Below are 23,944 nucleotides of genomic sequence, written 5' to 3' on the forward strand. Positions count from 1 at the left end.
ATGAGAGTATAGAAAATAATTACAATTTAGTACCCAAGTATCCTCCACCTAACCTTTAAGGTTTGCCACATTTTCAACAGATCACTTTTGGCAGAAAATAAAGTATTATAGATAGGCGTGAACCCTTCCTATTACATTCCCTTCTCTTCTCAGGAAGTAACCATTATTCTGAATTTATCTATCATTTCCTTACATGATTTTCCCAATTTGCTCTCAGTTTTTTGTTGTTAAACCTTTATTTATGATATACCATATACATCTTTCTGCAACTTGCTTTTTTTTTGCTCAACATTATGTTAATGAACTTTATCTAAATCAATACTAGTAGATTTAGTTCATTAATTTCCCTTGTTTAGTATCCCATGTATGTCAGTTTGTCCAATAGTGTAACTTATTCATCCATTCTCCTGTAAGTGGACATTAAAATTGTTTCACTAATATAAGTAACGCTGCTATGAATATTCTTGCACGGACTCACGGTAATTATTTATATATTACATATATTATGTAATAAAGATAATAACGTGCATGAACTATACAGCAAAGACAGGCATTAGTTTTCAAGAAAGGTACAACAGACCATGAGTTGTTCTGAGCAAAGTGAGGCTACTTTGACTACTAAGCATTTGGGGGGGAGGCTCAAGGATCAAGCGACATTCACTGCTACAGTATGACACCACAAAATTTCAGTCCTTAATTACTCTTTCACTGTTGTCCAATAGTTTCACTTGTGTTCATTCATTTTCTCAACTAGAGTATAGTTCCACCAGGACGGAACCGGGGACCAACAAAGTGAGTTAACACGAGTGTGACCGTGAAGAGCCTGCAGTGGAAGCTGCAGCAGGCGACCTCTTGGCTGTGCCAGGCCACCAGAAAGTGACAGCGCCAGGCGAATGTCGGGGCAACCAGGACCTAATCTCACTTTCCACCCCGAGAGTCCTGGAAGCTGAGGACACGAGGCTGGATGGAGGCATAGACATCTGCTTGAAGCGTCTCTCCACTCGCACCCACAGGTCAGTAGCTGGGAACAGAGGCTTGGACGCGGCCCCCGCCCAGAGCGCAGCTTCCCAGTCTGGCCTCTGCTAACGGCGCCTCTTTGCTTTACGTCAAATCCGTAGGGAGGCGTTAAGGCCAACCAGGCGGCTTCCGCAGCTCCAAAACCTGACGTGAAATTGCGCGGGGCGGCACTGACAGAGGCCATCTTTAATTCGGGCAAAACCCCACCCTCATAGCCCAGCGGCCACTCCCTCTCATCGTCCCCAGGCTTTTCACGGACAAACGTAACGCGGCTTAACCTTAGAGGCAGTGTTGAAGAAACACGCATAGAGGCCTGACTATCCATGATCCCGGAGGCGCCAAATCCTGCCAATTTAAACATGGCGGCTAAACCTGAGTAGCAAAAGAGCGCTGATGCCAATGAAGTCATGTTCGAAATGGAGAGAGGCGGCGGGGCAGAGGAAGTAATCTCGCGAGATCGAAGCTGGCGTCGGCTAGGCCCGGAAGCTTCGTCTGAGGGGGCGGGGGCGGAGGAGGGAGCGGGACTCGGGCGAGAGCCAGTGGAGGAGTCCGCCTGTTGTCGCCTGCGTAAGCGGGGCAGCGACGCCGGGCGGCTACGCCGCGGAACCGGCGTAGGCGGCTTTGGAGAATCGGCGCGCTGCGCTGCGCTCGGGCTGGTCGCGGAGGGGGGAGGGGATGTCGGTCAGTGCGAGATCCGCTGCTGCTGAGGAGAGGATCGTCAACAGCAGCACCATGGGTGAGTCTCAGCTTTGGGCCGCCGCGACTCAGGTTGGCGGCTCCGGACTTGGGGGGGGGGGGGCTCTGCGGCCGCCAGACCGAGCTGGGGGTACGCCCTGAGGCGATGCGGGGAGCTGCGGCCGAAGGAGGTGGGGTGGGCCGGCGGCGGGCCCGGGGCGCGGTGGCGGCGGGCCCGGGGGGAGGGGAGAAAGCGGCGGTGACAGTTTGAATTGAATGTGAGGAGAGCCGAGGCGGCGGTATTTCCTGTGCCGCGGCGGGCGGGCCGGGGGAGCGGGGAGCCGTGAGCCGCGGCCTCACCCGCCCCGCCGAAGCGGCCCGAGCGGGGTCGTCTTCGCCCGGCCCGTAGGCTCCCGCGGCCCTGTTTCCTCTGGTCGGCGGCCGCTGTATCCACGGCGGAGCTCCCCTCGTGGGGAGTGGGCCTGGCGAGGAGGGTGGGGACGTTTGTGCGCGCCCGGGTGAGGGTGCTGTGTGGGCCGGCCCGGGAGGGCGGCGGCGAGGAGGGAGGAAAAGGATGCACCAGGCTGAAGCTGCGGTGGAGGCGGCGGCGGCGGCGGCTGCAGAGGCTCCAGCAGCCGCGTCGCCTCCTCGCTCCGCCTCCCGGCCTCTCGGGGTTTCCTTTCCCCAGGCGCGGCCCCGAAGGCCGGTGGATGGCGGGCGAGGCTTGAGTGCGGAGGCTAAGGAGCTGGTTTGGGCTTAATATTTAGGAAAAAGGGGAAAGAGAACGCCTGGGAAGGGCGCCCCCACCCCTCCCCGAGAAGTGGAAAGGGTGGGAAGGGTCGCTGGAAAAGGGAGGGAGTTGGAAATACTGGTGATGTTTAAGGAAATTAATTTTTTTGAAAATATTTCAGTATTCTCAGTTATTCTCTTCAGAAACCTTTTCATTTCCTTTCCTCCCCCACGTATTGGAAAAAGAACAAGGCCATTTCATTCACATTTTCCACTCCTGAGTTCCATTTCATACTGTTTGTATAGTAGGAAATAAGCAACTGAGATTTTTCTAACACATTTTCATTTGCTAAGTTAAATTCTGAGAGTGCACTGTTTCAATTTTTTTTTTTTTTAATATAGTGTAGGGAAAGAATTTGTGACGTCCAGGTGTTTGCTTAGTTACTGAAATAACTTGAGTTTATGGTTATAGTTAAACTTTAAGATTTCTTTTGGCTTTGTTATTCTGATGGAATGGAAGAATACCTTCCTGAGTGCCCTTGAGAATCTAAATGAACAGATAATCTAGATTGAAAAGCATTTTACTTATTTTACATATTTACGTGATGAGTATAGTCAGTCGTCTTCGTCTCCCTCTCCCCAAGTAATATAAAAGCAACTTGAGGAGGAAACTTTTTAGGCATTAGTGTACAGGTACGGATGAAATTTGTGGAATCCTGATAGACTGAAGGATGGTGCCCTAGCAGGATAAAAACAATTACTAAGCTACTTACTGCTGCCTGGATCCCTTATTCCTCCAAATAGCAAGTGAAGGGGCGGGGGGAGGGCAGGAAACAATCTTTCATCCCACCCAGCTGTTCAGTGGGTGGGGCTAGACGAGATAGGGTTGAGTGGAGCTATGAAATAAATGTGGAAGCTACATAGATGGTTTGTATGGTAGCATTGTGTCATTCTGTGATGGGACAACATGGTGGAGCCAAGTCCTCTTAATACAGTTATTAAAGGGACGCCTGGGTGGCTCAGTCGTTAAGCGTCTGCCTTTGGCTCAGGTCATGGTCCCAGGGTCCTGGGATCGAGCCCCGCGTCGGGCTCCCTGCTCAGCGGGAAGCCTGCTTCTCCCTCTCCCACTCCCCCTACTTGTGTTCCCCCTCTTGCTGTGTCTCTGTCAAAATGAATAAAATCTTTAAAAAAAATACAGTTTATAAAAATATCACACACACTCTTAGGCTTACAGAATTGAAGATCATAACTGATAATAGAAATTTATTTTGTGTTTATGTCAAGTAGATTTTAATTTACAGAAAGGATATTTTTGTAATTTAGTTAAGAATTTTTGGTTTCCAGTTTTGATTTGGAGATAAGGTTTTCAGTACATTAACTACATGAAAGGTAGTGTTATCAGTAGATTGTTTCAGAAGTTTGTTGTAAAATTGGTTGTTTGCATTTGTGCGTTTTCCCATAGAAATAATCTTAAATAAGTCTATGCTAGAACTTCTGAGCTAGTCTAACACAAGGTAGGACTCCTGACAGATGTTAGAGCAATTGTAGAGGGTTAATGTCAACAACACAGACAGACACACACATACATGCAAGCATGGGTAGGAGGAAGAGTTAGATCTGTGGTTTCCAAGGTCTCAATAATGGGGGGTGGTCAGATGACATAGACCAGTCAGAGTGAAAATAGTGGTAGAGTAGGTTGGTTTCAGACTTCTTATAATTTGATAATACACATACTCACTATAGATTCTATTCTGGGAATTGCCAGTAGAGTACTGTTCTATGACTAAATTACCAGCTGAGAACCATGTCTTACATTTTGAGCTAATGAGCTCTCTTCAATTTTTTATTAGAGGTTGAAAGATTTTAACTAACATTTATGTATTTTACTGAATTTTGAGGCAAAACTTTTTTAGTGTGTGTGTGTGTGTGTGTTTTCCCTGTAACTAAATTTGGACTGTAAATGACACTAGGTTTATTGTGCCATGAAACTGATGTAGAAAAAAATGTGTTTTTGAGGAGTAGAATTTTAAGGTACCATGATTATGGGTTAGGCTTGCCAGATGAGAGCATAGTGTTAAATGCAGACTGTTGGTCTCTACAGCAGTGCTTTGCAGACTTCAGGTTGAGGCCTATTAGTGGGTCTTGAAATCAATTTCGTGGACTTGTAATAATTTTTAAAAAGTAGGAAAGAAAGAAGATAGCAGTACATTGCACTTAGCATGAATTTTAGGGGGGTTAAATTTTGTTTTATATGTATTGTGTATTGGGTTGGGTTATAACATTTTTATTAGGAATTGTGGTCAAAAATAGGAAAACACGTGGGGGATGTGCAGTGTGGATGGGTCAAATCAAAGGTCTTTAAACATAATGGTATAGTGTGGAGATCTTGGTCTGGGGACCCCGGGATCATGACCTGAGCTGAAAGCAGAGGCTTAACCGACTGAGCCACCCAGGGGAGAAGGGAGGACTTTAAATGCAATTAAGTCCATGTGGCTTTTTCTTATCTTGGATTCATTTATTCTGTACTCCATACATGGAGTGTGGTTAGAGAGATCTGGGACCTGCTCCTTGAGAGGAGGTCATCATCTCTAAGAGCCAGAGAAACCAGGATGGGTCCCAAAAGAAGATAGTATTGTTTAGTGACTCTGCTCCAGGCCTTGAGGAGATATATATATATATATATATATATATATATATATATCTTTTTTGTATATATCTTATATATCATATATATCTTAAAAGATATATATATATCTTTTAAAAATTTATATATACATATATATGTATATATGTATATATATATGTATGTATATATATATGTGTGTATATATACATATATATTTTATTTTTTAAATTAAATTAATTTTTTTTTTTTTTTTTTTTTGGTCTTGTCCATATGCATCATCAGAAATCAAGAGAGCCAAGAGGGGATGAGCATGAGCCTGGGGGGAAGGGGGCCAAGGAGGCAGCTTGATTTGCTTTCAGTGTTGAAGGCTTTAGGCCAGACATACAGAAGATCTTTTGATTTGTGCCTGGTGCAGTCCAGCTCTCCAGAGGTAGGATTATATATACGGATTTGAGTTCAAAGTGATAACAAATATAGTATAATGATTAAGAATATGGGCTTTGGTGTTAGGCAGACATGGGTTTAAATCCTGGCATTGCCCACTTACTAGATGTATCAGGATACAATTAGGTTACTGCTTTTCCAACTGATGAAGGACCTTTTCTTTCCTTCCTTTTTCTTTTAAAATTTCCAATCCACTGTTGACTGATACTGTTGCAAAAAGTACTGCAAAATTTTAAAAAATGAAGATGCATTAAAAAAAGGGGAAATAGAGCCCCAATTTTTTATTCAGTCCAACAGACATAAACTTATTTTTGCTATAAAAATTTTCATTTCTGTGCTCTCAGTTTCTATACTTCAGTGAAGTAAACCGATAAACAGTTCAGACTGGCTCACTGGTCCACACACCACACTTTAAATAGCACTGTGTTAGACTATGCTGCAGTAAGAAATAGCCCTAAAAAAATCTAAGTGAAGATAGCTAAAGATGAGGTTTTGCCTGTCATTCTCAAGTTTATGTACTTTATTTAGGCAAGTGTTTCTTAACTTCAAAAGTACTTGTTTGTAGGCTGAGGAGAGTAAATAAGTATCCCCAGAGGTTGCGGAGTAAAGCCTGAAGTTGTTCCTGTTCACATTATTTTGAATTTTTAAAAAAATCTTAAGTTATTCATGTGACATTTGCATTTTATTTGTTTGCCTTATATGTAGTATAAAGAGGCTTTCTTCCTCCTCCTTCCTCACCAATGTGGAAGTAAAAATTGACTCTCCTGAAGAGGTGACACATTAATTCTGTTCTGTTTACCTCTGGGGCCACAACTGAGTACTTGTGGTAGCTTCATTTGAGAAGCAAGGCTCCAGGTCAGAATTTCTCAAACTTGGCACTATTGTAATTTGGAGTTTTATAATTGTTTGGGGGGCTGTCCTTTGCATTGTACAATGGTTACCAGCATCCCTGGCCTCTACCCACTGGATGCCAGTATCGCTACCCCAGTTGTGACAAAAAAACGTTTGCAGACCTTGCCAAATGTCATGGGGTGAGAGGGAGAGGAGAGAATCACCCCGGATTGAGAACCACTGTGCCAGGTGATGGAGAAGCCTTTGAAGGATCATAGGAGATGGAGAAGAAAGAAGTCTTTCTTTACCATCTAGTCCATAATTCTTCCTCTTAGTGCTCTCACCATATTTCCCAAAATTGGGAATCAGAATCACCTAGGTAGCTTATGTGTGTGTATATGTGTGTGTGCATGTATGTATGTAAGTTTATCATTTAATTAATGAATTTTTGTAAAATGTGATCAGCAGTTAACTGGATACATAACATTATGCTAGGTCAGTATTTTCCAAAATATAATTGATAAACCTCATGCATGAGGGACAACCACAGCCTCTTGTTAAAAATGCAGATTAATTAGTTCCCACCACACATGCAGTGATTCAGTCTCTGAGAGGGGCCTAGGAATCTGCACTTTTAAATGCTTTCCAAATTAAGTAACTTTATTGAGGTATAGCTTTCATACAATAAAAGGCACAGAGTTTAAGTGTTCAGTTCAGTGAATTTTGACAAATATATATGCCTTGTAGCTTTTATTCCAATCAAGATAAAGAACATTTTTGGAGAACCTGGGTGCCTTAGTCCTTTAAGTGTCCGACTCTTGGTTTCAGTTCCGGTCATGATCTTGGGGTTGTGAGATCAAGCCCTGCCTAGGGCTCTGTGCTCAGCAGGGAGTCTACTTGAGATTCTCTGCCTCTGCCCCCACCCCCACCCCCCCCACCCCATGTGCTCGCTCTCTCTCTCAAATAAATATATATATATATATATATTTTAAAGATAAATAACATTTCCATCACCCTAGAGTTTCTTGTGCCCCTGTGCTGTTTTCCCTCTACTGCTCCAGGTAACCACTGGTCTCATTTCTAATGTCCATAGATGAATTTTTAAAAAATTTTTTAAAAAAGAAGCAGCTTCATTGAGATATAATTCACATGCAGTCGACTCATTTAAAGTGGTTTTTCTGGGTAGCTTTTTAAAGTTTTTTCCCCCTAATTTCTTTATTGTGACAGATTTGAAATATGAAGAAAACATGAAACAATAGTAAAATTATCATCTTGGTACTTTTAAAAGCATACAGATTGTAGTAGTCTTCCAGAGTTTCATAAACAGTAGGCTTGGGATAAGGCCCTGATTGTTTTTCAGAATGATTAAAACCATTTTTTCCAGTGTTACTTTGTAAAATATATTTGAAATATTCCTGCAGTGGCAATTTGAGATTTTTGTAAATGTAACAAATACTTGACTGCCAACAAAGTGTCAGACACTGCAAAATAGTAGTAATCAAGAAAGCTATGGCCCATGGCTGTATGGATGTTAACATAGTGTTTGTGTTTTCATTTCTGAAAATGCTTTTTATTCTATGGGGGAGTTTATATTTGTCAAGTAAGTAATATAATCACTTTGTTCAGAATTGAGAAGGTTAAAAAGAGATATGTAGTGAAAATCTTTCTACTCCTATCAAGTAACCCAGTTTCCTCCTCAGGCAACCTTTTTTAATAGTTTCTTTTATGTTTCTCTGGAGGTGATTTTTACATATACAAGCAAAAAACATACATTCCTCCTTTCCCCACCCATGGTAGCATCAGACACACATTCTTCCTCACCTTTTAATTTTTTCCACCTAGTGTATCTTAGGATATTCCATATCAGTATATGAAGAGCATTCTTATTCTTTTATACAGCTGTATAATTCCATTATAGGTAGGCTGTAATTTAACATGTCCCTTTCTGATAAGACATTCATTTTCAATATTTTGCTATTATAAACCATAATGTGGTGAGTAACTTGGGACATTGATTATTTCCCATGTGTTAGTATATTAGAACTCTTGAACCCTTTGACACAAGACATTATTAACTAAAGTTGTAGTATTGATGTTAAGTCATTACCAGCTTAGGACTTCAGCACTCAAGTTCATTCATTTAACAAACATGTCTTGTGCCTTGTGCTGTGTGGTGGGCACTGGGGATACTGAGTTAAATGCCATGACGGTCGAAATAGAAGGTGATTAAGAGCTTAGGTTCTGGAGTTAGACCTGGATTCACATGTCTAAATCTTAACTGAATCTTGGGCAAATAACAGAATTTTGTTTCCTTCTCTGTAAAGTGGGAATCATAAAGTTACTGGATAATTAAATGAGAATTAAATGAGATGATAATGTGGCAAGTTCTTAGCTTCACATATCGAGCAGATGTTAGCTTTTTTTTTTAGATTTTATTTATTTATTTGACAGAAAGAGACACAGCGAGAGAGGGAACACAAGCAGGGGGAGTGGGAGAAGGAGAAGCAGGCCTCCCACGGAGCAGGGAGCCCGATGCGGGGCTTGATCCCAGGACCCTGGATCATGACCTGAGCCGAAGGCAGACGCCTAACGACTGAGCCACCCAGGTGCCCCAAGAGCAGATGTTAGCTTTAAAAAAAAAAGTTATCATGGGGCACCTGGGTGGCCTAGTCAGCTGAGCATCTGTCTCTTGGTTTCCACTCGGGTTGTGGTCTTAGGGTCATGGGATTGGGCCCCGCATTGGGCTCTGTGCTGATCTCCAAGTCTACTTGAGATTCTCTCTCCCTCTCCCTGCCCCTCCTGCTTGTGCTCCTCCTCTCTCTCCTTCTCTAAAAGAAATGAATAAATCTTTAAAAAAAAAAAAGTTATCAGACTATATGGCAAGTGACTATTTACTTTTCTGCCTTCATTTTTAAGTTTCTTAAAGTCAAGGACTGTGTTTTGTTCACTCTTCCCTACCTGGCATTTACTTAGTAAATCATTTGTGATATGATTTTAAGGTATATAGAGTATACAGTGGAAATACAGAGCAGGATACCTTTTCTGAACTGGAAAAGGTAAATCTTTAAGGGTAGATAAGAGTGATTAGGCAGAGGAGGAGGAAGGATACTTACTCTAGGCTGAGAAGTCATGGTAATTTATGAGGCTAGACAGGTAAGTAGAGATCTGGTGTCCTGTGCTGAGGATTTAAAAAAAAAAAAAATCTTTATTGAAGGATTTTAAAAGGAGAAGAATAGTAACCATGAACATCATGATGATAATTCCAGTAGGGATAGCTAGAACACCAGGGTGGGGCCAGCGAATTGAGGGCGGTTAACATAGCAGTCCTAGGACTAAAAGATGAAGGACAAGGGTGCCTGGGTGACTCAGTCGGTTAAGCGTCTGCCTTTGGCTTGGGTCATGATCGCAGGGTCCTGGGATCAAGCCCCATGTTGGCGTGTTGGGCTCCCTGCTCAGTGGGGAATCTGCTTCTCCCTCTACTCCCCCTCCCCACTCATGCTCACTCTCAAATGGATAAATAAAATCTTTTAAAAATATATAAAAAAGATGAAGGACAGAACTAGGGTAGTGGCAAGGGACATGAAGTGAAGGGGATGGTTGTGAGGGGATGTAGGTGGGGAGTAACGAACCCAGAATATCTGAACCTGAGTAAATGGGTGATTAGTAGGTATCATATATTGAAATAGGTAATTTAAAACATGATATTGAGAGGCCTGGAGAACATCTAAGTATGCAAGTCTGGTAGTCTTAATACTAGGAGAGACCTTTAGGATGGAAAATAAAAATTTAAGATTATTGTGAATTTATTCATTTCTGCTTTGAATTTTTACATTTACTAACTGAATCCACCATATTGATCAAAAGCTATACTGTAGTTGGGTCAGTAAATTTGTTGGTACCTTTTTTTTTAGAGTTGGAGAGAGGGGCAGAGGGAAAGGGAGAGAGAGAATCTTAAGCAGGCTCCGCGGCCAGTGGAGAGCTATTGCAAGGCTGGATCTTAAAACCCTGAGATCATGACCTGAGCCTAAATCAAGAGTTGGACGCTTAACCGACGGAGCTACCCAGGCGCTCCTGTTGATACTGTTTTTTTTAAGACTTTGTATTTGTGGTTTGGTGAGAAGAGTTGAAGGAAATTGGAATAAAATGATTTGTGTGAAACTTCAGTGTCCTTCAAAGTTAGACAGACTGGGGTCTCCAATTTCCTAAGTAGTACTAAGATGTTTACTTATTTAAAATTTATACTGATATATTTCATAGCAATAGCTCTTTCACACCAAGGGTCACACTAGTGTTTCTTTACATGAATAACATTTTGTATCCTTAATGTTCAAATACAGATTGTAATTAGAGTTCTTTTCTTTTTGAGGAAGATTTTGGTATGTATTGTTAATTATAGCGAATACTATAAATACTTTGCGTGAGATCATTATCTGTGTAAGAGGAGGCAGAATCTTATTTTAATTTTTTTTATTTTTTTAAATTTTATTATGTTATGTTAGTCACCATACAATACATCATTGGTTTTTGATGTGGTGATCCACGATCCATTGTTTTCGTATAACACCCAGTGCTCCATGCAGTACGTGCCCTCCTTAATACCCATCACCGGGCTAACCAATCCCCCTTCCCCCCTCCCCTCTAAAACCCTGTTTGTTTCTCAGAGTCCATAGTCTCTCATGGTTCATCTCTCCCTCCAATTCCCCCTCCCCCCATTTTTCCCTTACTTCTCCTATGTCCTCCATGCTATTCTTTATGTTCCACAAATAAGTGAAACCATATGATAATTGACTTTATCTGCTTGGCTTATTTCACTTAGCATAATCTCCTCCAGTCCCATCCATGTTGATGTAAAAGTTGGGTATTCATCCTTTCTGATGGCTGAGTAATATTCCATTGTATATATGGACCACATCTTCTTTATCCATTCATCTGTTGAAGGGCATCTCGGCTCTTTCCACAGTTTGGCTATTGCGGACATTGCTGCTATGAACATTGGGGTGCATGTGGCCCTTCTTTTCACTACATCTGTGTCTTTGGGGTAAATACCCAGTAGTGCAATTGCTGGGTCATAGGGTAGCTCTATTTTTAAATTTTTGAGGAACCTCCACACTGTTTTCCAAAGTGGCTGTACCAACTTGCATTCCCACCAACAGTGTAAGAGGGCTCCCCTTTCTCCACAACCTCTCCGACATTTGTTGTTTCTTTCCCTGTCCATTTTTGCCATTCTAACTGGTGTAAGGTGGTATCTCAATGTGGTTTTGATTTGGATTTCCCTGATGGCTAATGATGATGAACATTTTTCATGTGTCTGTTAGTCATTTGTATGTCTTCTTCAGAGAAGTGTCTTTTCATATCTTCTGCCCACTTTTTGACTTGATTATTTTTTTGGGTGTTGAGTTTGAGAAGTTCTTTATAGATCTTGGATACCAGCCCTTTATCTGTAGTGTCATTTGCAAATATCTTCTCCCATTCTGTGGGTTGCCTCTTAGTTTTGTTGACTGTTTCCTTTGCTGTGCAGAAGCTTTTTATCTTGATGATCCCAAACACTCATGAAAGAAATTGAAGAAGACACAAAAAGATGGAAGAATATTCCATGCTCATGGATCGGAAGAATAAACATTGTTAAAATATCTATGCTACCCAGAGCACTGTACCTTCAGTGCCATCCCAGTCAAAATTCCAATGACATTTTTCAAAGTGCTGGAACAAACAATCCTAAAATTTGTATGCAATCAGAAAAGACCCCGAATCGCCAAGGAAATGTTGAAAAAGAAAAACAAAGCTGGGGGCATCACGTTGCCCGATTTCAAGCTATATTACAAAGCTGTGATCACCAAGACAGCATGGTACTGGCACAAAAACAGACATATAGACCAATGGAACAGAATAGAGAACCCAGATATGGACTCTCAACTCTATGGTCAAATAATCTTTGACAAAGCAGGAAAAAACATGCAATGGAAAAAAGACAGTCTCTTCAATAAATGGTGCTGGGAAAATTGTACAGCCACATGCAGAAGAATGAAACTCGACCATTCTCTAACATCATTCACAAAGATAAACTTAAAGTGGATGAAAGACCTCAATGTGAGACAGGAATCCATCAAAATCCTAGAGGACAACATAGGCAGTAATCTCTTTGACATCGCCCACAGCAACTTCTTTCAAGATACATCTCCAAAAGCTAGTGAAACAAAAGCAAAAATGAACTTTTGGGACTTCATCAAGATAAAAAGCTTCTGCACAGCAAAGGAGGCAGAATCTTCATCGTAATTTTATCTTAGTGCTTTCTGTTTATGCTGTTATTAAAGTAACCAGGGTAATACATGTAGCATTGTAAAAATTTGTTACGTGTAGCATTCTGGGATGTGAGGTGATCTATACAAGGAAATTTTTTTCAGTAATGAATGAACCGTTTTTAATTTTAAAAAGTTTTAATAGATATGCTTAGTTGCTTTTATGATGAATTCAAACAAATTTACCAGGAGGAAAAAAGCCATTAAGTTATTTCAATTGCTGAAGGTTAATTTGTGTTCTTTCTTAATTACATATTTTTTCCATGGTTGTAATTAGTGGTGTATTAGTGGTTAGTGGTTCTTCACTGTGGTCAGACATTGAAAACACTTCCAATGCTTAACACCCTTGGAAGCTTATTAGTTCACTAGCTGTGAGGTGGGGCTCAGAAATTTGCATTTTAAGTATTTTAGATAATTTTGATGAACAACCAGAGTTCATAAACTCTGGTGTGAATTATATATTATGAGGTAATATAAGTAAAAGTACTCTGTAAACTCTTAAATTTTTACACAAAACCAGGATATTATTCACTTAATATTTAATATAGTTTTTGGTATATTAATCTATATGCAGGTAATTTTAATATGTATATAGTGTTACAATGTTGGTATCATGATTTGTGTAGCCATTTTATTATTTTGAGACATTTTGTAGTTTCAGTATTTTAGAATTGTAAGTAGTGTTTGAAAGAGTATCTTTAAACAAACCTCTTCTGCCTTCCCATTATTTTCCTAGGGTATTTGTTAGTTTAGTTCCTTAAACTTGTTTCAATTTACATTTCTTATTTTTTTTTTTTTTTTTAAAGATTTTATTTATTTATTTGAGACAGAGAGAATGAGAGAGAGAGAGAGAGAGAGCACATGAGAGGGGGGAGGGTCAGAGGGAGAAGCAGGCTCCCTGCCGAGCAGGGAGCCCGATGTGGGACTCGATCCAGGGACTCCAGGATCATGACCTGAGCCGAAGGCAGTCGCTTAACCAACTGAGCCACCCAGGCGCCCATACATTTCTTATATTTTGGAGAGAGAGATTTGTTACGTATAAACTGATTAGCTTTCCTACTTTCAGTGGAATATACTGAATTTGTTAAAGTCACCATCAGGAACATTTGATTTTATGCTCTGAGTTATGGGGCTATTAAATAATGCAATATGGGAGTAGTTTTTGTTTTTTAACAATGTATAGCTTTTCACATATTTCTCCTTTCATGATGTACCTACCTTCTTCTGTCCTTGAGTCTGTAGCTATCTAGTTTACTGTTACAAATCTCTGTGTTTTAGTTGCTCTGTTTTTATTTCTTGGTTCATTTCTTTATTGAAGGTCTGCTATCTGTTAAGCATGAAGTTAGATTTCCATTTCTGGTTCCTAGCTATAATCTGTAGAATTAATATGCTGAGTGAAAAGGAAAGAAATTTAAGTGGAAATGATTCCTGTTCCATGGATGTATAAAATGTGCAAATAGAAAAGAACTGCAAAAGTTCTTTATATAGTCACTGTATAATTTGCAAAGACCTTAGTTCTCAATGGATGGCTTATAGTCTTACTTTTCTTGTTGCTGAGAAGGGTGAATTGAGTAACATTTCTCTAGTGTAAGTTTGGAGACATGAGAACTTGGCATGAAGGGATGAAATTAGTGATCCTAGATAGAACTGTAGTATGTCCTGTCTTGGAATTTGTGTTAGAATGTTAAAGTTGGTCTAATACAGTACAACTGGGAGTTACTTTATGAGATGCTAAATTCAGCTGTGAGCCAGAAAGATAACCGGAATGACTTAACTGGCAAGCGGACCCATCAAAAATACTTAAGTTTGTGTTTGACCATGGTGCTGTGCTGTGCTGTTAAAATGATAATTACACAGATGTAATTTTTTTTTTTTTTGAAATTTTGGAATAATTTTAGACTTTTGGAAAAGTTGCAGCCCCTAACTTATTGAAAGTTAAATATTTGGTCAACGTGGAGGAAATGCAGAAATAATACCACAGACATGCAGATACAGCATGTTATATGAGGTAAACACACCATCAACATTAGTGCTGGCCAGGACTAAGGGAGTTAAGAGAGGAGTTTTATGCTTGATGGAAACATCTTTAATTGGAATCTTTGTTCAAAGTTTTTGGGTAGGGCTGGGAGATTCCATTGTTTTTTGATTGAAGGATGGGTGTTCTAAGTATAGTTCATCATTAGTGGAGTCCATATAACAAATTATCAGCATGATTCTTATCCCCTACTTCTAGGCTGAGGCCCAGGTATCTGTTTTTCTCAAGCTTCCCAGATGCTTCAGATTACAGCCAAGTTTGGGAATCACTTATCTGCAAGATAAAAGTCCAGAGGCCTTGATAATAGCTGTCATCTATTGCACAACCACTACAATGACCATCATTTATTATACTCATTATATGTGAAGTACCAAATATTTCATATATACCTTGCAGTAACCTCATAAAGATGTTATCCTGGTCTAAGCCTCAGAAAGATTATGTAATTTACCCTTCAGAGTGTAGTTCTAAGTTACAGCAGATATTGGAAATCAGATTTCTAGCTATATTTATACTGCCTTATTATTCTCTTATGTGTTCTGTCATTAAAAACTTAGGCAGTCATTTTAGGATTTCCTTGGTTGGACTTTTTCTTCTACCCAGATTGAGTAATATTCTTTGTATTTTTGCCTCTGCTTATGCTGTTCTTATCTACCTTGAAGCCCCATCCATCCATTAAGGAAGGTCCAGCTCAAAACTACTCATTCAGGGAGATTTTTCCCAATTATCTGAGTCTTTGATGATCCTTCCCTTTCATTGAACTCCTAGAAGATATGTTTTTAGTAGGTAATAGCACAATTTCTAATGTATTATCAGTTATTGTTCATGTTTAATTATTGTTGGTGGAGTAGTGTTTGCAGTATTGTGATGTGTGGCATGCTTTTTTGAGCTCCCTACCACTCTCTAGCTTTATTGTGTATATAGTACTGATCTTGAATAGAATTCTTTTTTATAATGAAGTATAAGTTGAAGGCCTTGGTTATGGGTTAAAATAGAACTTACAATTTTGAGATATCAAATTATTTTGGTTACTTCGGTAGCTCACTAAGGCAGGCTTTTAAAATCTTTGGTTGTAGAGTAAATTTAACAGATATATTTATAATTTATGAGTAATTTCAACAGTAATACAATTTGGTTTGCAATACAATTTTTTAAAAGATTTATTTATTTGAGAGAGAGAGAGAGAGAGAGACCGTGGTGGGGGAAGGGCAGAGGGAGAGGGAGAGAGAGAATCTCAGTCAGACTCCCCACTGAGCATGGAGCCAGCAGACTCAAGGCTTGATCCCACAACGCTGAGATCATGACCTGAGCTGAAATCAGGAGTCTGATGCTCAACCAGCCGAGCCACCTAGGCACCCCTGCAATACAATTTTTTTTTTAAGTACTTTCTTAGGAACTGTATTACTCTGCTAGGGCTATCATACCACAGATGGGGTGAATATCACAGATTGGGTGGCTTAAACAACAGACTTTTATTTTCTCACAGTTCTGGAGGCTGGAAGTCCAAGGTGTGAGCAGGTTTGGTTTCTTGTGAAGGTTCTTCCTGGCTTGCAGACAGCTGCTTTCTCAGTGTGTCCTCATATGGCCTTTCCTTTGTTCGTGAAGAGAGAGTGAGATGCCTTAGGTATCTCTTCCTCTTTTTATAAGGGCACCAGTTGAATGTGTTTGGGGCTCCACTGTAAAGACCTCTTTTAACTTCGATTACCTCTTTAAATGCCCTGTCTTCAAATATAATAGTCACATTGTAGTTAGAGCTTCAACATATTGACACAATTCAGTCCATAAGAGGAATCGAATTTCTATTTTCCTATATGGTTTGTAATGTAGATAAGCTATAGAAAGTTTTTTAAAAAAATGGATAATATTTTTATTGATTTCTTTTTATTAGGTAAGCAATACTAGGATGAATATCAGTTAAACATTTTATGAGTCATGGGATTTGGTATTCTGACAAGAAATGGCTTTGATGTCTTTTAAGAAGCTAGTTTGGGAGATATATACTGAAATAATTTGAATTCTTTGATGAAATTGCTATGTTGTGTTCAGAATGAATTCTAGTAAAATGCAGATTTTGTGTGTGTGTATATGTGTGTCTGTCATGAGTGTAAAAAGCACAACAGTGACGGATTAAAATGGAATAAAGCTAATCTTTTGAAAATTTTGAGTATGTTTTTGATACTACTTTTGTTATTTTTTTGATATTTTTACAAGATCTCAGGACTGGAAGATGGATCAAGTTATTTAATCTAATTATGCAGAAAGTGCTCTAATTTCCTCCTCTGCAGCATACCTGTCAAGTGGCTGTCTAACCCTGCCCTGTCCAATACTGTAACCATGAACATACATGGCTGTTGAGCACTTGAATTGTGTCTAGTCTGAATTGAGATTTGGTATAAAGGTAGAATACACAAAGGATTTTGAAAATACTTACTTTGAAAAAAGAATATAACATGATTTATTTTTATATTGATTATATTTTGAAATGTTTTGAGTATACTGAGTTAAAATATATTATTACAATTAATTTTACTTTTTTTTTTCTTTTTTTAAATGTGGCTACTGGAAAATTTAAAATTGCATGCGTGGTTGGTGTTGTATTTCTAACGGATGGAGCTGGTTTAGCCTGTGTTAGAAACTCACTACCTTCTGAGGAAGCACATTTTATCTTTGAATAGCTGTCACCATTAATTTTTTCTTCCTATTTTTGTATATATCTGAAATCTGTCTTTTATATTTGTATTCAGAAGTTCTCTTTTACTCCTTGAGACTAAAAAGTAAGTCTAACTTCTCTTTTTAATATTATTATTTAATAGTCTGAATACAACTTTCTCTGAGTCTTTTGTAGAGACTTTTAGTCTTTACATTTTCTTTATGACAGGGTTATATACCTCCAACCATTGTTGTTACTCCCCTCTGAACTGTCTTCATTTGGTACATATCCCTGCTGACTTACCTTTTGATAAGGAACTGAGTATCTTTTGATCTTAAAATTACAGATCAGAGGGGCGCCTGGGTGGCTCAGTTGGTTAAGCGACTGCCTTCGGCTCAGGTCATGATCCTGGAGTCCCTGGATCGAGTCCCACATCGGGCTCCCTGCTTAGCAGGGAGTCTGCTTCTCCCTCTGACCCTCCCGACCCTCCCCCCTCTCATGTGCTCTCTCTCTCAGTCTCTCTCTCTCAAATAAATAAATAAATAAATCTTAAAAAAAAAAAATTACAAATCAGAATAAATCCTTTGTCTTGTACATGCTGTATAAACCTGTTAATGAGTTAAACTACGTTTTAGGGTGACTTTTAGTTTCTTATTGACCTATGGAGCATAATGTCAACTAAGATTTTTCTACCTTTTCCTCCTGCACTACTGTTTTATCTTGCTTCTTCAACACTTTTTTTTTTTTTTTTTTTAAGAGGAGCTTGTTGATAGGTGAAATGTGTTCCACCACTGGCTTCTTATTTTTGCAGTTCCATTTTATAGTTCTGAACTAATCTGAGACTTTGTCTTCAGATTCCAGTTCAGGGTGGTCAAAAAGGACATGGTTTGTATCCATATATTTCCATATTAAATTTCATTTGGATTTTGAGTGTGTCATATAAAGTATTTGTTATCTTTTTCAGCTTTTATCATATGCAGGTTTGACAAGTGTTAGCATTATGTTTTCATCAAGGGGTAGAATAATGTTATCTGGGCTTAAGGATGGACCTTGTGGTGTATAATTATGGAAGTTGACATACTTCTGGTCAGCTATTAATCCATTGTATTTTATTAGTATTCCAGCCTTTGTTTCTCCGCCTTGCTCAAGCTCACATCGTGATTGAAATCTTGCGAGAATTATCTCCTGTAATTTCTTCTTTTGCAGTCTAATGAACTTGTCAGAAATGGAAAATAAAAAACATTTGATTTACCTATTAAAAATAAAAATCCATACTGACTTGTGGTTAACATTTCATTTTCTTTCTATGTGATCCTTTTGTTTTTTGTTTTAATGGAAATGCTTCAAGTTCTTTAATAGTAACTTGGAAAATAGAAGATAGTATAAAACCAAATTACTTCCGAGTCCAATTAGCAAAATACAACCTATGTTAAAATTTGGATATATTTTCTTTTGGCTTTTTTCTTTGTAAACTTTTGAAAAAGCTGTAATGATGGTGGCACATGATTACATGTGTTTTGGGTAAATACTTAAGCTAAGTCATTGGTAGATCCGTGCTTAACTTTTAAAGAAATTGCCAAACTGTTTCCCAACATAGTTGTAACATTTTACGTTCCCATCAACGGTGTATAAGAATAGTTGCTTTACATACTCAGCAACACTTGGGATGGTCACTCATTAATTTTAGTCATTCTAGTAGAATTGGAAATACTTCATTGTGATTTTAATTTGCATTTTCCTACTGACTCATTGAGGGTCTTATGTGCTTATTTGCCATCCATAGGTCTTTGGAGGTCTGTTACAATCTTTGGTCTGTTGTATATTTTTTATACAACTCTTACTGAGTTGTATATTTTAGATACTAGTCTTCTTTTTTTTTTTTTTTTAAGATTTTATTTATTTATTTGACAGAGAGATAGACAGAAGAGCACAAGCAGAGGGAGTGGCAGAGGGAGAGGGAGAAGCAGGCTCTGCACTGAGCAGGGAACCCGATGCGGGACTCGATCCCAGGACCCTGAGATCATGACCTGAGCCGAAGGCAGATGTTTAACCATCTGAGCCACCCAGGCGCCCTAGATACTAGTCTTCTGTTGAACTATTCAGATAACTTATTTCTCATTATACTTTTTATCCACTGTCAATTTTTGCCTGTCACAGTTATTACTGTGCTGTTAGCTTTAATATAATTTTCTGTTTCCATTATGCTACATTTTTGAATTGGAATTCTTTTGTAAGAAAGAGCTATTGTGTCTCATGTTCATTTATTCAGTTATTTATTTATATTGGTATGGACATATGAAATTAACTTTATCACTTTTGTTGCTCAAATCGTCCTGGATTTGACCATTGGTAGCTCTTTCAAGTTGGCTCCTATTCATCTCAACATGCCTTATCAGTTTTTGGGAGCACTTCCTTACTTTTTGGTTCATCTTGTATTTTTCCTGCCTAAGTCCTGGAATCAGTCATTTTTCCAAAGAGTACCAAGTTACTTTTATTTGAGAATAGTATTTAGAAACCAAGATTTGAGCACTGGAAGTGTTCATTGCTATTAGGCTGTCATTGCTTCTAGGTGTTTGGAGCAGATAGATCTAGGAAATTGTATATTTATATACATTTACGCACCCATATTTACACATATGTGTATATATAAATATATGTGTGTATGTATATTAAAAACCATGAATTCATACCGATAAACCAGTTCTTTTATAATTCTGAACTAATCTGATACTTTGTCTTCAGATTCCAGAAACCCTGCACTAACATAAGGTTCAGTCTAGCCTTTTTCCCCCCTTATTTGTGAGTCCTTTCTCCAACATCGAACAACCTGGCCCTCATCCACATTTTATTACATATTTGTACATATCTGGTATATATATAACTGTAGTTTCAGAATTGCTGTTATAGATATACTTACTTAGTAGACTAGTATTTGTGTATACTTCTTTTTGTCTTTAAACTCTGCAGTCAAAATACTGTTTTCCAAAGATACTTGTGTTCTTCCTTCCTTACCATGTTCAGTGGAGTTACTCGTTTGAAATACAGTTTGTTTCATTTGTTACTGTTTCAAGTCCATTTTGAGCTCTTCTCACATCTTGGCTGATTTTTTTTTTTTTTAAGATTTTATTTATTCATTTGAGACACAGAGATACAGAGAGAGCATGAGCAGGGGGAGAGGCAGAGGGAGAGGGAGAAGCAGGCTCCCCGCTGACCCAGGAGCCTGATGTGGGGCTTGATCCAGGACTCTGGGATCATGACCTGAGCCGAAGGCAGACGCTTAACCATGTGAGCCACCCAGGCACCCTGATTTGGGTTATTTTTTATTGGGATATTTGAAACATTACTATGGTGTTAATAGTCAACTCTGTAAAACAGTATGTCCAGAAGTATCCATCCCTCCTCTCATCTCTTTTACCCTATTCTCCTTCCCCGCTATCACTTTTCCACCCTTCTGTATGGGTAACCAATGTTATTAGTTTCTTCCTATCTTTTTGCACGAAGGAGGTACATGTAAGAAAGGAAATACACAAGCTATATGTGAAAGGTAGTGTATTGTAGATACTGCATACCTGCTATAACAGCTTTATTGAGATGTAATTCACATGTGCCATAAAATTCACCCCTTTAAATTGTACAGTTCTGTTGTTTCTGGTATATTCATAGAGTCGTGCAGCCATCCCACTCTCTAATTTTAGGACATTTTCATCAGAGAAAGAAACCTTGTACCTATTAGTAATTACTACTCCATTCCCTCCGCTTCCCAGGTTTTGGCAACCACGAATCCATTTTCCATCTCTATAGATTTGCCTGTTGTGAGCATTTCATATAAATGGAATCATACAGTATTTGGTGTTTTGTGACTAGCTTCTTTCACTTAGCATGATGTTTTCAAGATGCATCCATGCTGTAGTATGTATTAGTACTTTGTTCCTTTTTTGTTGTTGAGCAGTATTTCATTATATTGATAATACTACATTTTGTTTATCCATTCACCCATTGGTGGGTATTTGTGTTCTTTCTACTTTTTGGCTATTGTGAATAATGCTGTTGTACACATTTAAATACAAGTTTTTGTGTGGACTTATTCTTTTGGTTCTCTTGGATATATACCTAGGAGTGGAATTGCTGGATCAAAGGGTTTCTGTATGTTAACTTTCTGAAGAACTACCAGACTCTTTGCCAAAGTATCTGTGGTATATTACATCCCCACCAGCAATGTATGAGGTTTTCAGTTTCTCCACATCTGTCTACACCTGACATTGTCTTTTTAAATTATCTTAGTAGCTGTGAGGTGCTGTCATTGTGGTTTTATTTTATATTTCTCTGATGACTAAGATGTTAAGCATCTTCTTGTGTGCTTATTGGCAACTTCTATAAATCTTCTTTGGAAGAATGTCTATTTGAATGCTTTACCCAATTTTTAATCAGGTTATTTGCCTTTTTATTTAGTTGTAAGAATTCTTTACATATTCTGGATATAAGTCCAGAACAGACTGGATAGATGATTTGCAAATATTTTCGGCTATTCCCATGGGTTGTCTTCACTTTCTTGACAGTATTCTGTGAAGCACAATGTTTTTAATTTTGAGAAAATCCAGTTTACCTTTTTTTTATTGATGTATTATTTTTGGTGTCATATTTAAGAAACCATTCCTAATTCAAGGTCATGAAGATTTTCAACTGTTTTCTTCTAAGAGTTTTATAGATCTAGATCTTACAAATATTTAGGTCTTTGATCCATTTTGAATTAACTTTCGTACATGGTGTGAGGTGGGTAACTATTTTCTTTCTTTTGTATATGAATATCCAGTAGTCCTAGCATCTTTTATTGAAAAAAAAACTTTCCTATTAAGTTGTCTTGGCAACCTTGTAGAATAGCTGACCATAAAATGTAAGGGTGTATTTCCACTGTTGATTTGTACGTCTCTCCTTACAATTGTACCACACTGTTTTGATGACTATAACTTTGTAAATGAGTTTTGAAACTAGGAAGTGTGACTCCTCTAGCTTTGTATGGTTTCAAGATTGTTTGGCTATTTGTCTCTTGAATTTCCACATGAATTAGAGAGTTAGTTTGCTAGTTTGTGCAAAGAAGCCAACTGGGACTTTCAGTGTGGGGAGTATTGCCATCTGAACAAAATTGTTTTCTAATCCATGAATGCAGAAGAGCTTTCATTTACTTAGATCTTTAGTTTTTTGATGTGTTTTATAGTTTTCAGTGTGTAATATTTGCTCTTTTATTAGATTTATTTCTAAGTATTTTATATTTTGATGATATTACAAATGAATTTTTTTTTTTTAGTTTCATTTTAGGTTTTTTGCTAGCATACAGAAATATAAGTTTTTGTTAATCTTGTTTCCTGCAACTTTATTAGTTCATGGTGTGTGTGTGTGTGTGTGTGTGTGTGTGTGTGTGTGTGTGTGTGTTTTAGTGGATTTGCTAAGGTATTTTATTTATAAGATCATGTCATCTGTGAAGAGAGATAGTTTTACTTCTTCTTTCCAACTTGATTGCCTTTTCTTTTTCTTGCCAAGTACCTTGGCTTGAACCTCCAGAACAGTGTTAAGTAGAAGTGGCACTAGACATCATTGTCTTGTTCTTGAAGAGTGAAAGCATTTAGTCTTTCACCACTGAGTATGATGTTAGCTGTGGGTTTTTCTTAGACATGCTTTATGAGGTTGAGGAAGTTCCCTTTTATGCCTTGTTTGGTAAGTGTGTTTATCATGAAAGGGTGTTAGATTTTTTGTCAAGTGCTTTTTCTGTGTCTAGTGGAGATGATCATGTGGTTTTTTTTTATTGTTATTGTTATTGCTTTATTTACTTAATATGGTGTATTACATTGGTTAATTTTCATATGTAGAACCAATCAGTGGATGAATTCCACTGGTCATGGTGTATACTCTTTTTTTATATTGCTGGTTTTGGTATGCCAGTATTTTGTTGATGGTTTTTGCATGTATATAAAAGGCATTTGTCTGTTGTTGTTTTTTGATGTGTTTGTCTGATTTGGTATCAGGGTAAAACAGGGCAATGTTCTGTCCTCTTCTGTTTCTTGGATTAGTTTGTGAAGGATTGAGCAGTCTTTAAACACTTGGTAGAATTCACTAGTGGAACCATTTGGACTTGGGCTTTTCTTTGTGGGAAGGTTTTTGATCACTAATGTAATTTATTTATTTATTTATTTAAGATTTTATTTATTTGAGAGGGGGTGGGGGAGAAGCAGACTCCTCGCTGAGCAGGGAGCCCGATGCGGGGCTTGGTCCTGGGACTCCAGGATCATGACCTGAGCTGAAGGCAGACGCTTAACGACTGAGCCACCCAGGCGCCCCATCTTTATTTTTTTTAGGACGTAAGATTTTTTCTTCTTGAGCCAGTTTAGGGTAGTTCGTATCTTTGTAGGAATTTTTTCATTTCTCTATAGGTTATTCACTTTGTTGGCATGCACTTGTTCAGAGGTTTATCTTTGTAATCTTTTTTGTTCCTGTAAGGTTAGTAGTGATTTGCCCTCTTTCATTCTGAATTTCATTATTGAGTGTTTTCTCTTGTTTTCTTGATTAGTCTTTGCTAAGGTTTGTTAAATTTTCGTCTTTTCAATGAACCAACTTATGGTTTGGTTCATTTTTTCTGTATTATGTTTGTT

At 38.5% G+C, this 23,944-nt stretch overlaps 1 protein-coding gene and 1 long non-coding RNA gene across 2 annotated transcripts in view; both read left to right on the forward strand.

Annotated features, from left to right (window-relative positions):
* Positions 1-1,038, forward strand: part of LOC144379584 (uncharacterized) — an 86,516-nt gene extending 85,478 nt beyond the window's left edge. Inside the window, exon 3 of the long non-coding RNA XR_013442816.1 lies at positions 755-1,038. This is a non-coding gene — a long non-coding RNA (uncharacterized LOC144379584). The remainder of the gene's footprint in view (positions 1-754) is intronic.
* Positions 1,039-1,534: 496 nt separating this feature from the next.
* Positions 1,535-23,944, forward strand: part of SEPTIN7 (septin 7) — a 122,056-nt gene continuing 99,646 nt past the window's right edge. Inside the window, exon 1 of the mRNA XM_036101068.2 lies at positions 1,535-1,753. Within this exon, the coding sequence (XP_035956961.1) occupies positions 1,693-1,753 (61 nt within the window). The 5' untranslated portion in view covers positions 1,535-1,692. The remainder of the gene's footprint in view (positions 1,754-23,944) is intronic.

This window comes from Halichoerus grypus, chromosome 12 (assembly GCF_964656455.1).
Source record: "Halichoerus grypus chromosome 12, mHalGry1.hap1.1, whole genome shotgun sequence".
Taxonomy (NCBI): Eukaryota; Metazoa; Chordata; class Mammalia; order Carnivora; family Phocidae; genus Halichoerus; species Halichoerus grypus.